The 13,651-nt window shown below is 44.7% G+C and overlaps 1 protein-coding gene across 1 annotated transcript in view; it reads right to left on the reverse strand.

The window, feature by feature from the left end:
- Positions 1–13,651, reverse strand: part of LOC129826592 (aminopeptidase O-like) — an 81,996-nt gene that overhangs the window by 17,465 nt on the left and 50,880 nt on the right. Inside the window, exon 3 of the mRNA XM_055887497.1 lies at positions 8,132–8,248. Coding sequence (XP_055743472.1) covers positions 8,132–8,248 — 117 coding nt within the window. The remainder of the gene's footprint in view (positions 1–8,131; positions 8,249–13,651) is intronic.

Below are 13,651 nucleotides of genomic sequence, written 5' to 3' on the forward strand. Positions count from 1 at the left end.
TCCGACAAGTTAGAACTGCCAAAGGGGGCGGAGTTGCAATCCACCGTAGAGATAACCTGCAGAGTTTTATCTTACTATCCAGGTCTTTGCCCAAACAATTTGCTTCTACTTTTAAAAATCCACCTTTCCAGAAACAAGTCCCTCACCGTTGCCACTTGCTACAGACCACCTTCTGTCCCCACTGTGCGCTGGACACCATATGTGAGTTGATTGCCCCCCCATCTATCTTCAGAGCACGTGCTGTAAGGTGACCTAAACTGGGACATGCTTAACACCCCAGCCATCCTACAATCTAAGCTTGATTCCCTCAATCTCACACAAATGATCAAGGAACCTACCAGGTACAACCCCAAATCCGTAAACACGGGCATCCTCATATCATCCTAACCAACCTGCCCTCCAAATACACCTCTGCTGTCTCAACCAGGATCTCAGCGATCACTGCCTCATTGCCTGCGTCCGTAATGGGTCTGCGGTCAAACGACCACCCCTCATCACCCCTCAAACGCTCCCTAAAACACTTCAGCGAGCAGGCCTTTCTAATCGACCTGGACCGGGTATCCTGGAAGGATATTGAACTCATTCTGTCAGTAGAGGATGCCTGGTTATTCTTTAAAAGTGCTTTCCTCACCATCTAAAATAAGCATGCCCCATTCAAAAAATGTAGAACCAGGAACAGATATAGCCCTTGATTCACTCCAGACCTGACTGCCCTTGACCAGCACATCCTGTGGCGTTCTGCATTAGCATCAAATAGCCCCTGCGATATGCAACTTTTCAGGGAAGTTAGGAACCGATATAACCAGGCAGTTAGGAAAGCAAAGGCTAGCTTTTTCAAACAGAATTTTGCATCCTGGACCACAAACTCCAAAAAGTTCTGGTACACTGTAAGGTCCATGGAGAATAAGAGCACCTCCTCCCAGCTGCCCACTGCACTGGTGATGTCATTTACAAAATAGCCTCCAACACTACTCATCAAATTGGATTCAGTTTATCACAGTGCCATCCATTTTGTCACCATAGTCCACTGGCTCCAGGTCATCTATAAGTCTTTGCTAGGTAAAGCTCCAGCTTATCTCAGCTCACTGGTCACCATAGCAGCACCCACCCGTAGCACGCGCTCCAGCAGGTATATTTCACTGGTCACCCCCAAAGCCAATTCTTCCTTTGGCCGCCTTTCCTTCCAGGTCACTGCTGCCAATGACTGGAACGAATTTGAAGAATCACTGAAGCTGGAGACTCATATTTCCCTCATTAACTTTAAGCACCAGCTGTCAGAGCAGCTCACAGATCACTGCACCTGTACATAGCTAATCTGTAAATAGCCCATCCAACTACCTCATCCCCATACTGTTATTTTTTATTTATTTTTTGGGGCCCTTTGCACCCCAGTATCTCTACCTGCACATTCATCTTCTGCACATCTATCACTCCAGTGTTTAATTGCCAAATTGTAATTATTTTGCCGCTATGGCCTATTTATTGCCTTACCTCCCTTATCTTACCTCATTTGCACATACTGTGTATATACTTTTCTACTGTATTATTGACTGTATGTTTGTTTATTCCATGTGTAACTCTGTGTTGTTGTTTGTGTCGCACTGCTTTGCATTATCTTGGCCAGGTCGCAGTTGTAAATGAGAACTTGTTCTCAACTAGCCTACCTGGTTAAATAAAGGTGAAATAAAAAATCTATAAAAATAAACATCACTTATAACAGGAGGCCATCTATCAAAACAACCAGGTGTAATACCACATCAGTTATAACAGGATTATATCTATCAAAGCAACCAGGTGTAATGCCACATAACTTACAACCTGAGGCCATCGTTCATAGCAACCAAGGGTAATACCCCATCACGTATAACAGGAGGCAATCTATCTTCGCAACCAGGTGTAATGTCACATCACTTATAACAGAAGGATATCAATCATAGCACCCAGGAATAATACCCAATCGCTTGAGGCTAGCTATGACAGCAACCAAGTGTAATACTCCATCACTTATAACATGACGCAATTTATCTTAGCAACCAGGTGTAATACCACATCACTTATAAAAGGAGTCTATCTATCTTAGCAACCAGGTGTAATACCACATCACTTATAAAAGGAGGCTATCTATCTTAGCAACCAGGTGTAATACCACATCCCTTATAACAGGAGTCTATCTATCTTAGCAACCAGGTGTAATACCACATCCCTTATAACAGGAGTCTATCTATCTTAGCAACCAGGTGTAATACCACATCCCTTATAACAGGAGTCTATCTATCTTAACCTTCCTATTTGGCCCTGTCCGGGGGTATCATCGGATGGGGCCACAGTGTCTCCTGACCCCTCCTGTCTCAGCCTCCAGTATTTATGCTGCAGTAGTTTATGTGTCGGGGGGCTAGGGTCAGTTGGTTATATCTGGAGTACTTCTCCTGTCTTATCCGGTGTCCTGTATGAATTTAAGTATGCTCTCTCTAATTCTCTCCTTCTCTCTTTCGGAGGACCTGAGCCCTAGGACCATGCATCAGGACTACCGGGCATGATGACTCCTTGCTGTCCCCAGTCCACCTGGCCTTGCTGCTGTTCCAGTTTCAACTGTTCTGCCCGCGGCTATGGAACCCTGACCTGTCCACCGGACGTGCTACCTGTCCCAGACCTGCTGTTTTCAACTCTCTAGAGACCGCAGGAGCGGTAGAGGTACTCTTAATGATCAGCTATGAAAAGCCAACGGACATTTACTCCTGATTATTATTATTTGACCATGCTGGTCATTTATGAACATTTGAACATCTTGGCCATGTTCTGTTATAATCTCCACCCGGCACAGCCAGAAGAGGACTGGCCACCCCTCATAGCCTGGTTCCTCTCTAGGTTTCTTCCTAGGTTTTGGCCTTTCTAGGGAGTTTTTCCTAGCCACCGTGCTTCTACACCTGCATTGCTTGCTGTTTGGGGTTTTAGGCTGGGTTTCTGTACAGCACTTTGAGATATTAGCTGATGTGCGAAGGGCTATATAAAATAAACTTGATTTGATTTGATTAACAACCTGGTGTAATACCACATCCCTTACTAACATGCCATTTCAGTTCTATATATCTCTCATTTTCCTTTATCTTTTTTACCTCGCTTTCAATTCACACATACACTCACACTAGCATGAACACACACACACACCTGTAGTCCTGATGGGGGGGGGGGGGGGGGTAAGACAGGGGTAAGATGGAGCTCCAGGGTTCTCCCCAGGAATGCAACCCAGCACATGGAGCAGCTGCCGGGGTTACTCAGGGCATCAGAGCAGGGTGGCCTGGATGGCATTCAAACAGATACACAGACAAGTACCACTAAATACAATAACTGTTGGTCTAATGCTGAACATGTTCTTTCCCTAGCTTAAACTGGTAAAGGTCACAGTGAAACAATCTATCGCTGTCTCATGTTCATCCATGTTTGTCAGACGTCAAATTTCAAAGTGTTTTTAAGGTTCAATTTAGGCATTAACTCAGAAATCTTAATGTAAGGGCATTAACGCTGAATGGTTAATCTACGGGTTAAGGTTTGGGATAGGCTTAAAACAAAAATATCAAAAACAGCTTTCTATCGCAGGATTCAAACATACAACCTTTGGCACCAGAGGCCTTAAGATTTCGGTAATAGCGCTCACTGTTTCCCCTAGTGGCTGGTTTCCATGTCATCTCCCGACGTCCTAAGACATGGATGGACGTTGAATACTGACTTGTATCACATGTGACCTGACTGCACAGTACTCTACATCCTTCTATGTCGGTAGCCATGAAGTGCTTTGAAAGGCTGGTCATGGCTCACATCAACACCATCGTCCCAGAAACCCTAGACCCACTCCAATTCGCATACCTCCCCAACAGATCCACAGATGAAGCAACTTCAATCTCACTCCACACTGCCCTTTCCAAACCTGGACAAAAGGAACACCTATGTGAGAATGCTGTTCATTGACAACAGCTCAGTGTTCAACACCATGGTGCCCACAAAGCTCATCACTAAACTAAGGACCCTGGGACTTAAACACCTCACTCTGCAACTGGATCCTGGACTTCCTGATTGGCCGCCACCAGGTGATAAGGGTAGGCAACAACACATCTGCCATGCTGATCCGCAACACTGGGGTCCCTCAGGGGTGCGTGGTTAGTCCCCTCCTGTAATACCTGTTCACCCACAACTGCGTGGCCAAACACGACTCCAACACCACCATTCAATTTGCTGACAACATAACAGTGTTAGGCCTGATCATCAACAATGACGAGACAGCCTGTAGGGAGGAGTTCAGAGCCCTGGCAGTGTGGTGCCAGGACAACAACCTCTCCCTCAAATGTGAGCAAGACAAAGGAGCTGATCGTGGACTACAGGAAAAGGCAGGCCGAACAGGCCTCCATTATCATCGACAGGGCTGTAGTGGAGCAGGTCGAGAGTTTCAAGTTCCTTGGTGTCCACATCACCAACAAACTATCATGCTCCAAACACACAAAAACAGTCATGAAGAGGGCACGACAACAACTTTTCTCCCTCATGAGACTGAAAAGATTCGGCATTGGTCCCCTGATCCTCAAAAAGTTCTACAGCTGAACCATCGAGAGCATCATGACCGGTTGCATCACAGCCTGGTATGGCAACTGCTTGGCATCTGACTGTAAGGCACTACAGAGGGTAGTGTGTACTGCCAGTTACATCACTGGGGAGGTTAGAGGAAGGCCCCAAAAATTGTCAAAGACTCCAGTCACCCAAGTCATAGACTGTTCTCTCTGCCACCGCACAGCAAGCGGTGCCGGAGCACCAAGCCTAGGACCAAAAGGCTCCTTAACAGCTTCTACCCCCAAGCAATAAGGCTGATGAACAATTAATCAAATGGCCACCCAGACTATTGACCTCCCCCCAGTGACCCCTAATAACATATACAAATTACTTTGACTAACTCGGTACTGGTACCCCCTGTGTATAGCCTCATTGTTGTTATTTTATTGAAACTTTTTAAATGTTTTAATTTTATTTTGACTTTAGTTTATTTAGTAAATATCTTCTTAACTCTATTTCTTGAACTGTTTTGTTGGTTAGGGGCTTGTAAGCAAGCATTTCACTGTAAGGTCTACAGCTGTTGTATTTCAGCGCACGTGACAAATAAAATTTGATTTGATTCTAAAACGACCCTGCAAGTCTCTCTCTCTCTTCTCCTCTCCTCCAACACATGAGGAGTGTCCTTGGTGTGGTATGGTGTAACATACTAATTTCCTCTCTGGACCCTTCAACCTAGCGTGGGCTTCAAGGCCTTCTGAGGTACAATGTGCCCTATGTGCTTGACCGACAGATGGCCGTTACAAACACACACACACATCCTAGCACATGAGACCCACATGAAAGGAAGCTAGCCACAGTCACGCATTCACTCTCATTACATGCAAACACACTCATTCGTAGGCACAGACATACACTTCCACATGCATTCACACACACATATTCATGATCACTCACACACTTCCAACCACAATCACACACGCATGCGTTTAAACCAGTGCTCACACACTATCCTTCACACCACATTAAATGCTCACACATATCTCACACACATTTTACAACACTTACATGGAAGGACAGACCACTAACCATAACATTGGTTGGTTGGGAAAGGCCCGTAATTAAGCATTTCACTGTTAGTCTACACCTGTTGTTTACAAAGCACGCAATAAATACAATTTGATTTGACAAGCGTGGTGTGTACAGCAGTAGCTATATAGGATGAGCCATGACTAGGATACAGTATATACATATAAAATGGGTAAAACTCTATATAAACATTATTAAAATGACCAGTGTTCAATGACAATGTACATAGCAGAGGTCTCTGCAGTGTAGAGTACCGGTAGTCGCTGGCTAGTGACAGTCTCTAAGGTTCAGGGCAGGGTACTGAGCGGAGGCCGGATAGTAATGACTGTTTGACAGTCTGGTGGCCTGGAAATAGAAGCTGTTTATCAGTCTCTTGATCCCAGTTTTGATGCACCTGTACTGTCTCCGACTTCTAGATGGTAGTGGGGGGAAGAGGTCGTGGCTCGGGTGGTGGAGGTCCTTGATGATCTTCTTGACTTTCTAAGACACCAACTGCTGTAGATGTCCTGGAGGGCAGGCAGGTGTCCTGGAGGGCGGGCGGTGCAGTTGATGTACCAGGTGGTGTTACAGCCTGACAGAATGCTCTCAATGGTGCATCTACAAAAGTTTGTGAGGATCTTAGGGGCCAAGACAAATTTCTTCAGCCTTCTTCAGTCCACGATCAGCTCCTTCTTTTTGTTGACGTTTAGGGAGAGTTATTTTTCCCTGCACCACTCCACCAGGGCTCCGTGTAGGCTGTCTTGTTGTTATTAGTAATCAGGCCTACCACTGTTGTGTCGTCAGCAAACTTAATGATTGAAATGGAGACGTTGTGGCCACACAATCATAGGTGAACAGGGAATACAGGAAGGGGCTGAGCATGCACGCCTGTGGGGCCCCCTTGTTGATCAGCGCCGCAGAGGTATTTTGCCCACCTTCACCTCCTGGGGCCGGCCCGTCAGGAAGTCTAGGACACTCCTCACTCTGCAACCCAGGTCCCTGAGCTTAGTGATGAGCTTGGAGGGCACTCTGGTTTTGAAGGCTGAGCTGTAGTTGATGAACAGCATTCTTACATAGGTATTCTTCTTGTTCAGGTGGGATAGGACAGTGTGCAGTGTAATGGCGATTGTGTCATCCATGGATCTTTGGCGGTATGCAAATTGTATTGCGTAGAGGGTGTCGGGTAAGGTGGAGGTGATATGAAAGGTGGAGGTGATATGATCCTTAACTAGTTTCTCAAAGCACTTCATGATGACAGAAGTGAATGCTACGGGGCGATAGTCATTTTGTTCAGTTACCTTCGCTTTCTTGGGTACAGGAACAATGGTGGATATCTTGAAGCAAGTGGGGACAACAGACTGGGATAGGGAGAGATTGAAAATGTCCCTAAACACTCCAACCAGCTGGTCTGCACATGCTCTGAAGACTCGGCTTGAAATGCCGTCTGGGCCGGCAGCCTTTGCGAGAATTAACATACTTGAATATCTTACTCACGTCGGCCGCAGAGATCGAGAGCACCCTGTTTAGCTTCTCCAGAAGCACGGCGTCGGTGTCCTCGATGTGGCTGGCTTTCCCCTTTATAATCCGTGATTGGCGGGAGTTCCTGCCACGTGTGTCTTGTGTCTGAGCCGTTGAATTGAGACTCCAATTTGTCCTTGTACTGTCGTTTTGCAGTTTCTCTGTTGGTCTCCTACTTCCAGGCAGGCTATACAGGCCTTTGCAAAGAAATTGTCGTGCTGAACCACTGAAGGCCAGACTGGCTCAATACAATCGCATCCTTTACGATCTTTTATTCTTAGAAGTGAAGTCCATAACATACCACAGCACCAAAGTAATATAACATACCACAGCACCAAAGTAACATAACATACCACAGCACCAAAGTAACATAACATACCACAGCACCAAAGTAACATAACATACCACAGCACCAAAGTAACATGACATACCACAGCACCAAAGTAACATAACATACCACAGCACCAAAGTAACATAACATACCACAGCACCAAAGTAACATGACATACCACAGCACCAAAGTAACATAACATACCACAGCACCAAAGTAACATGACATACCACAGCACCAAAGTAACATAACATACCACAGCACCAAAGTAACATAACATACCACAGCACCAAAGTAACATGACATACCACAGCACCAAAGTAACATAACATACCACAGCACCAAAGTAACATGACATACCACAGCACCAAAGTAACATAACATACCACAGCACCAAAGTAACATAACATACCACAGCACCAAAGTAACATAACATACCACAGCACCAAAGTAACATAACATACCACAGCACCAAAGTAACATGACATACCACAGCACCAAAGTAACATAACATACCACAGCACCAAAGTAACATGACATACCACAGCACCAAAGTAACATAACATACCACAGCACCAAAGTAACATAACATACCACAGCACCAAAGTAACATACCACAGCACCAAACACTGCATGGGAGGAGAGAACAAATGACAACTAAAGTGTGTGTGTGTGTTTTACCTCAGCGTCCTTGTTCTGTACATCATAGGTTCTCTGTATCATATGCAATGACGTCACACTTAGCTCCGCCTCCGTCAGCAGGAGCTCCAATAACAACACCAGCTGCTCCGGCGTCACCTAGGCAATGTAAATAGAAGGGAAGAGTTATTTGTGGGTCTCAACATGATCAACGACATCAGTATGATTTACTTGAACACACACACACACACACACACACACACACACACACACACACACACACACACACACACACACACACACACACACACACACACACACACACACACACACACACACAAACAGGGAAACATTAAGCATACAGCTAACAAACACCTGTAATAATCATCATCCCGACTACAGTATTCAAGGGAAAATGTGCCATACAGATCAAGTCAACCTCCACAAAATACAGTACTACAATTCCAGTACAATACCCACATCGGGAAACATTTCATTTTGTTTTATTATATGAAAAACATTGATTATGGATTTCGGCAACGCCCTGTGCAACTGGGTCCTGGACTTCCTGACGGGCCGCCCCCAGGTGGTGAGGGTAGGCAACAACATCTCCACCCCGCTGATCCTCAACACTGGGGCCCCACAAGGGTGCGTTCTGAGCCCTCTCCTGTACTCCCTGTTCACCCACGACTGCGTGGCCATGCACGCCTCCAACTCAATCATCAAGTTTGCGGATGACACTACAGTGGTAGGCTTGATTACCAACAACGACGAGACGGCCTACAGGAAGGAGGTGAGGGCCCTCGGAGTGTGGTGTCAAGAAAATAACCTCACACTCAACGTCAACAAAACAAAGGAGATGATTGTGGACTTCAGGAAACAGCAGAGGGAGCACCCCCCTATCCACATCGACGGGTCAGTAGTGGAGAAGGTGGAAAGTTTTAAGTTCCTCGGTGTACACATCACGGACAAACTGAATTGGTCCACCCACACAGACAGCGTTGTGAAGAAGGCGCAGCAGCGCCTCTTCAACCTCAGGAGGCTGAAGAAATTCGGCTTGTCACCAAAAGCACTCACAAACTTCTACAGATGCACAATCGAGAGCATCCTGTCGGGCTGTATCAACGCCTGGTATGGCAACTGCTCCGCCCACAACCGTAAGGCTCTCCAGAGGGTAGTGAGGTCTGCACAACGCATCACCGGGGGCAAACTACCTGCCCTCCAGGACACCTACACCACCCGATGTCACAGGAAGGCCATAAAGATCATCAAGGACAACAACCACCCAAGCCACTGCCTGTTCACCCTGCTATCTTCCAGAAGGCGTGGTCAGTACAGGTGAATCAAACTAGGGACCGAGAGACTGAAAAACAGCTTCTATCTCAAGGCCATCAGACTATTAAACAGCCACCACTAACATTTAGCGGCCGCTGCCAACATACTGACTCAACTCCAACCACTTTAATAATGGGAATTGATGGAAATTATGTAAAAATGTACCACCAGTCACTTTAAACAATGCCACTTAATATAATGTTTACATACCCTACATTACTCATCTCATATGTATATGTATACACTGTACTCTATATCATCTACTGCATCTTGCCATCTTTATGTAATACATGTATCACTAGCCACTTTAAACTATGCCACTTTATGTTTACATACCCTACATTACTCATCTCATATGTATATACTGTACTCTATACCATCTACTGCATCTTGCCTATGCCGTTCTCTACCATCACTCATTCATATATCTTTATGTACATATTCTTTATCGCTTTACACTTGTGTGTATAAGGTAGTAGTTGTGGAATTGTTAGGTTAGATTACTTGTTGGTTATTACTGCATTGTCGGAACTAGAAGCACAAGCATTTCGCTACACTCGCATTAACATCTGCTAACCATGTGTATGTGACAAATAAAATTTGATTAGATTTTATTTGAACAGAGCCCCAGGACCAACTTGCTTAGGGGACTCTTCTCCAAGTTCATCTCTCTGTAGGTAATGGCTTTGTTATGGAAGGTTTGGGAATCGCTTCCTTATAGGTGGTTGTAGAATTTAACGCCTCTTTTCTGGATTTTGATCATTAGAGGGTATCGGCCTAATTATTTTCTGCATTAATTATTTTGTGTTTTACGTTGTACACAGAGGATATTTTTGCAGAATTCTGCATGCAGAGTCTCGACTTGGTGTTTTTCCCATTTTGTGAATTGTTGGTTGGTGAGCGGACCCCAGACCTCACAACCATAAAGAGCAATGGGTTGTATAACTGATTCAAGTATTTTTAGCCAGATCCTAATCGTTTAGTCAAATGTATGTTCCTTTTGATGGCATAGAAGGCCCTTCTTGCCTTGTCTCTCAGATTGTTCACAGCTTTGTGGAAGTTACCTGTGGCGCTGACGTTTAGGCCGAGGTATGTATAGTTTTTTGTGTGCTCTAGGGCGATGGTGTCTAGATGGAATTTATATTTTTGGTCTTGGCAATTGGACCTTTTTTGCAACACCATTATTTTATTTTCACTGAGATTTACTGCCAGTGCCCAGGTCTGACAGAATCTGTGCAGAAGATCTAGGTGCTGCTGTAGGCCCTCCTTGGTTGGGGACAGAAGCGTCAGATCATCAGCAAACAGTAGACATTTGACTTCAGATTCTAGCAGGGTGGGGCTTACGCTGCATCCCTGTCTCACCCCACAGCCCTGTGGAAAGAAATGAGTGTGTTTTTTGCCAACTTTACTCACACACTTTTGTGTACATGGATTGTATAATGTCGTATGTTTTTCCCCCAACTCCACTTTCCATCAATTTGTATAGCAGACCCTCATGACAAATTTAATCAAAATCTTTTTTGACGTCAAATAAACATCAAAAGACTTTGCCTTTGCCTTTGTTTTGGTTAATTTATTTGTTAATTAGGGGGTGCAGGGTGAATACATGGTCTGTTGTACGGTAATTTGGTAAAAAGACAATTGACATCTCTGTCTGTCTGTTTGTCTGTTTTTCTGTCTTGCTCTCCTCACCTCTCCTCCATTATGTGAGAGCTGACTGTTAGGTCCCTCCATTTTGTGAGAGCTGACTGTTTGGTCCCTCCATTTTGTGAGAGCTGACTGTTTGGGCCCTCCATTTTGTGAGAGGTGACTGTTAAGTCCCTCCATATTTAAAGGTCTCTGAGAGGCCCACCCATTATCCTCTTCTCTGCCAGGGAACCTTTGAAAAGCCAGAGGAATCCGGTCATAAAACCCCTAATATCTCTCTCTCTCTCTCTCTCTCTCTCTCTCTCTCTCTCTCTCTCTCTCTCTCTCTCTCTCTCTCTCTCTCTCTCTCTCTCACGAGCACACAAAGTGAAGCATATGCACGAACACACACACACAATATGTGTGAGTGGTTCACGTGAGCTTATGTGTAGGGTCAAGACAGAGGATAGGTTTCCCACGCTAGTGGGGAAATGCTTTCAACACAAGACTATTGGGGCTATTGATAGTCTCAGCCCTGACCGAGTCATGAGATCAAACACTGCGTGTGTTTGTGTGTGTGTGTGTGTTGCAGAGCCACTTAGCACCGTGATGTGTTGGTCTTTGTGGTCTGCTTCAACTCCTCCACATGAAAGAGACATTTCATCCATCCATTCCATATATCCTACATCCCTCAACACTGCACAACTCCTACTCCGAAATGAACACAAATAAACACTTCTCAGAGTGGTTTGGAGAGTAATGGTAATTTAAGATGGAAACTTGGGGGTATGGAGAGAGGCTTGGTATGAACCATAACCTGCCCATATCTTCCTTTTCCTGTTTCTGTCCCCCTCCAAAATGGTTAGTTAGTCCCACCGTGTAGCCCTCTAGCCTTGTCTAAAAGTGGGTTTCAGCCTCATCAGCCCAAAACAGCTGGACTAGGGGAACCATCATCCTTCATTCTGTAGTGTGATTTGGTGTTTGGGACATTAGTGAAACATGATTTAATATCCACTGATATCCAACATACAGATTGGTGTCTCCACACACAGGGGCACAGTAAAATCCCAGAATAAGAAGGCACCATGACAGATGAGACTGCCCTAATACACTAATAACTAGGGTAATAAGTAATAAGTAGTAATCAAACAAGAATAAAACAGTAGCTGAGTGTATTCAACTATATCTTTAAATAATACCATCTTTGAGAACTAACCAACATTTTCTCTTAGCCCATGTAAAAATGTGTCAAAAAATCTTGACCTTTCTAGCTAACAGACTATGTTAGGGTTTACGCCTCCTCTTCCAACGAACTGTGGGTAGGGTAAAATAATGAAAACATGAAACTGTACACAAAAATCAATTATTTTTAAATGTGGATTATTTCTACTTGCCATTATCATTCACCTGATGATAAAACAATACGTGATTTTTTTTAAATTTTGCTATCATATCATGGGGGGCCCTGGGACGCCGGTTTGCCTGGTTGGGGGTCCCTGGGACGCCGGGTTTGCCTGGTTGGGGCTCCCTGGGACGCCGGTTTGCCTGGTTGGGGCTCCCTGGGACGCCGGTTTGCCTGGTTGGGGCTCCCTGGGCAGGATCCCTGGGCAGGAAAAGTTTGAAAACGCCTGCCTCAGAGGACCTTAGGGAAATATGCTGGTGAAATAATACAAATCCAACAACCCTGATTCAATTGTGAGTTATACTTTTACATTAACATGATCTATTGAAAGCACCTCCCACAGATACACACACACACACACACACACACACACACACACACACACACACACACACACACACACACACACACACACACACACACACACACACACACACACATCATCATCAAGGGACAGCTAACAGCACAATACCAAAGGAAGCTTATGACATGATTAGCAAACACAGGAAATTAATGTAGTTTCCCTAATATATACAGTACATCCTATGTTTCAGTCTCTCCTTGTCTGAGGACATTAGGAGATGACTTGGAAACCGGCCACTAGGGGCAACAGTGAGCGCTGTTACATTCAAGTAGGTTTCCATTTTGCTAGGGAGTTGTGGACGGGTGTAAGCGTCTTCCTCTGATTCCAAAGGTTGCAAGTTCCTATCCAGAAATAGAAAGTTGTTTCTGATATTTTATATAATGCCTGAACTTAACCCTAACATTAACAATTTGGAGTTAACGCCAAATTTGACGTTTGGAACAACTTTGAATTTTGAGAAACATGGATGAACGTCTATTTCTGACTTTCTATCGCTGGATTCAAACTTCATCTTAGACCTTATACCAGGGTTTCCCAAACTCGTTCCTCGAGATTCCAAGGGCTGCACGTTTTGTTTTTTTACCCTAGCACTACACATCTGATTCAAATAATCAACTAATCATCAACGTTTGATCATTTGAATCAGCTGTGTAGTGTTACGGCAAAAACCAAAATGTGCACCACCTGGGGACTCGAGGACTGAGTTTAGGAAACGCTGCCTTAAACAATTTGAAATTTAATGTTTGGAGCAACTTTGAAATTTGACATTTGAGAAACATGGATGAACATTTAAAACAAAAATCTCAAAATGCTACATTTTATCACCAGTTTCGAA

Source organism: Salvelinus fontinalis, chromosome 28 (assembly GCF_029448725.1).
Source record: "Salvelinus fontinalis isolate EN_2023a chromosome 28, ASM2944872v1, whole genome shotgun sequence".
NCBI classification, from domain to species: Eukaryota; Metazoa; Chordata; class Actinopteri; order Salmoniformes; family Salmonidae; genus Salvelinus; species Salvelinus fontinalis.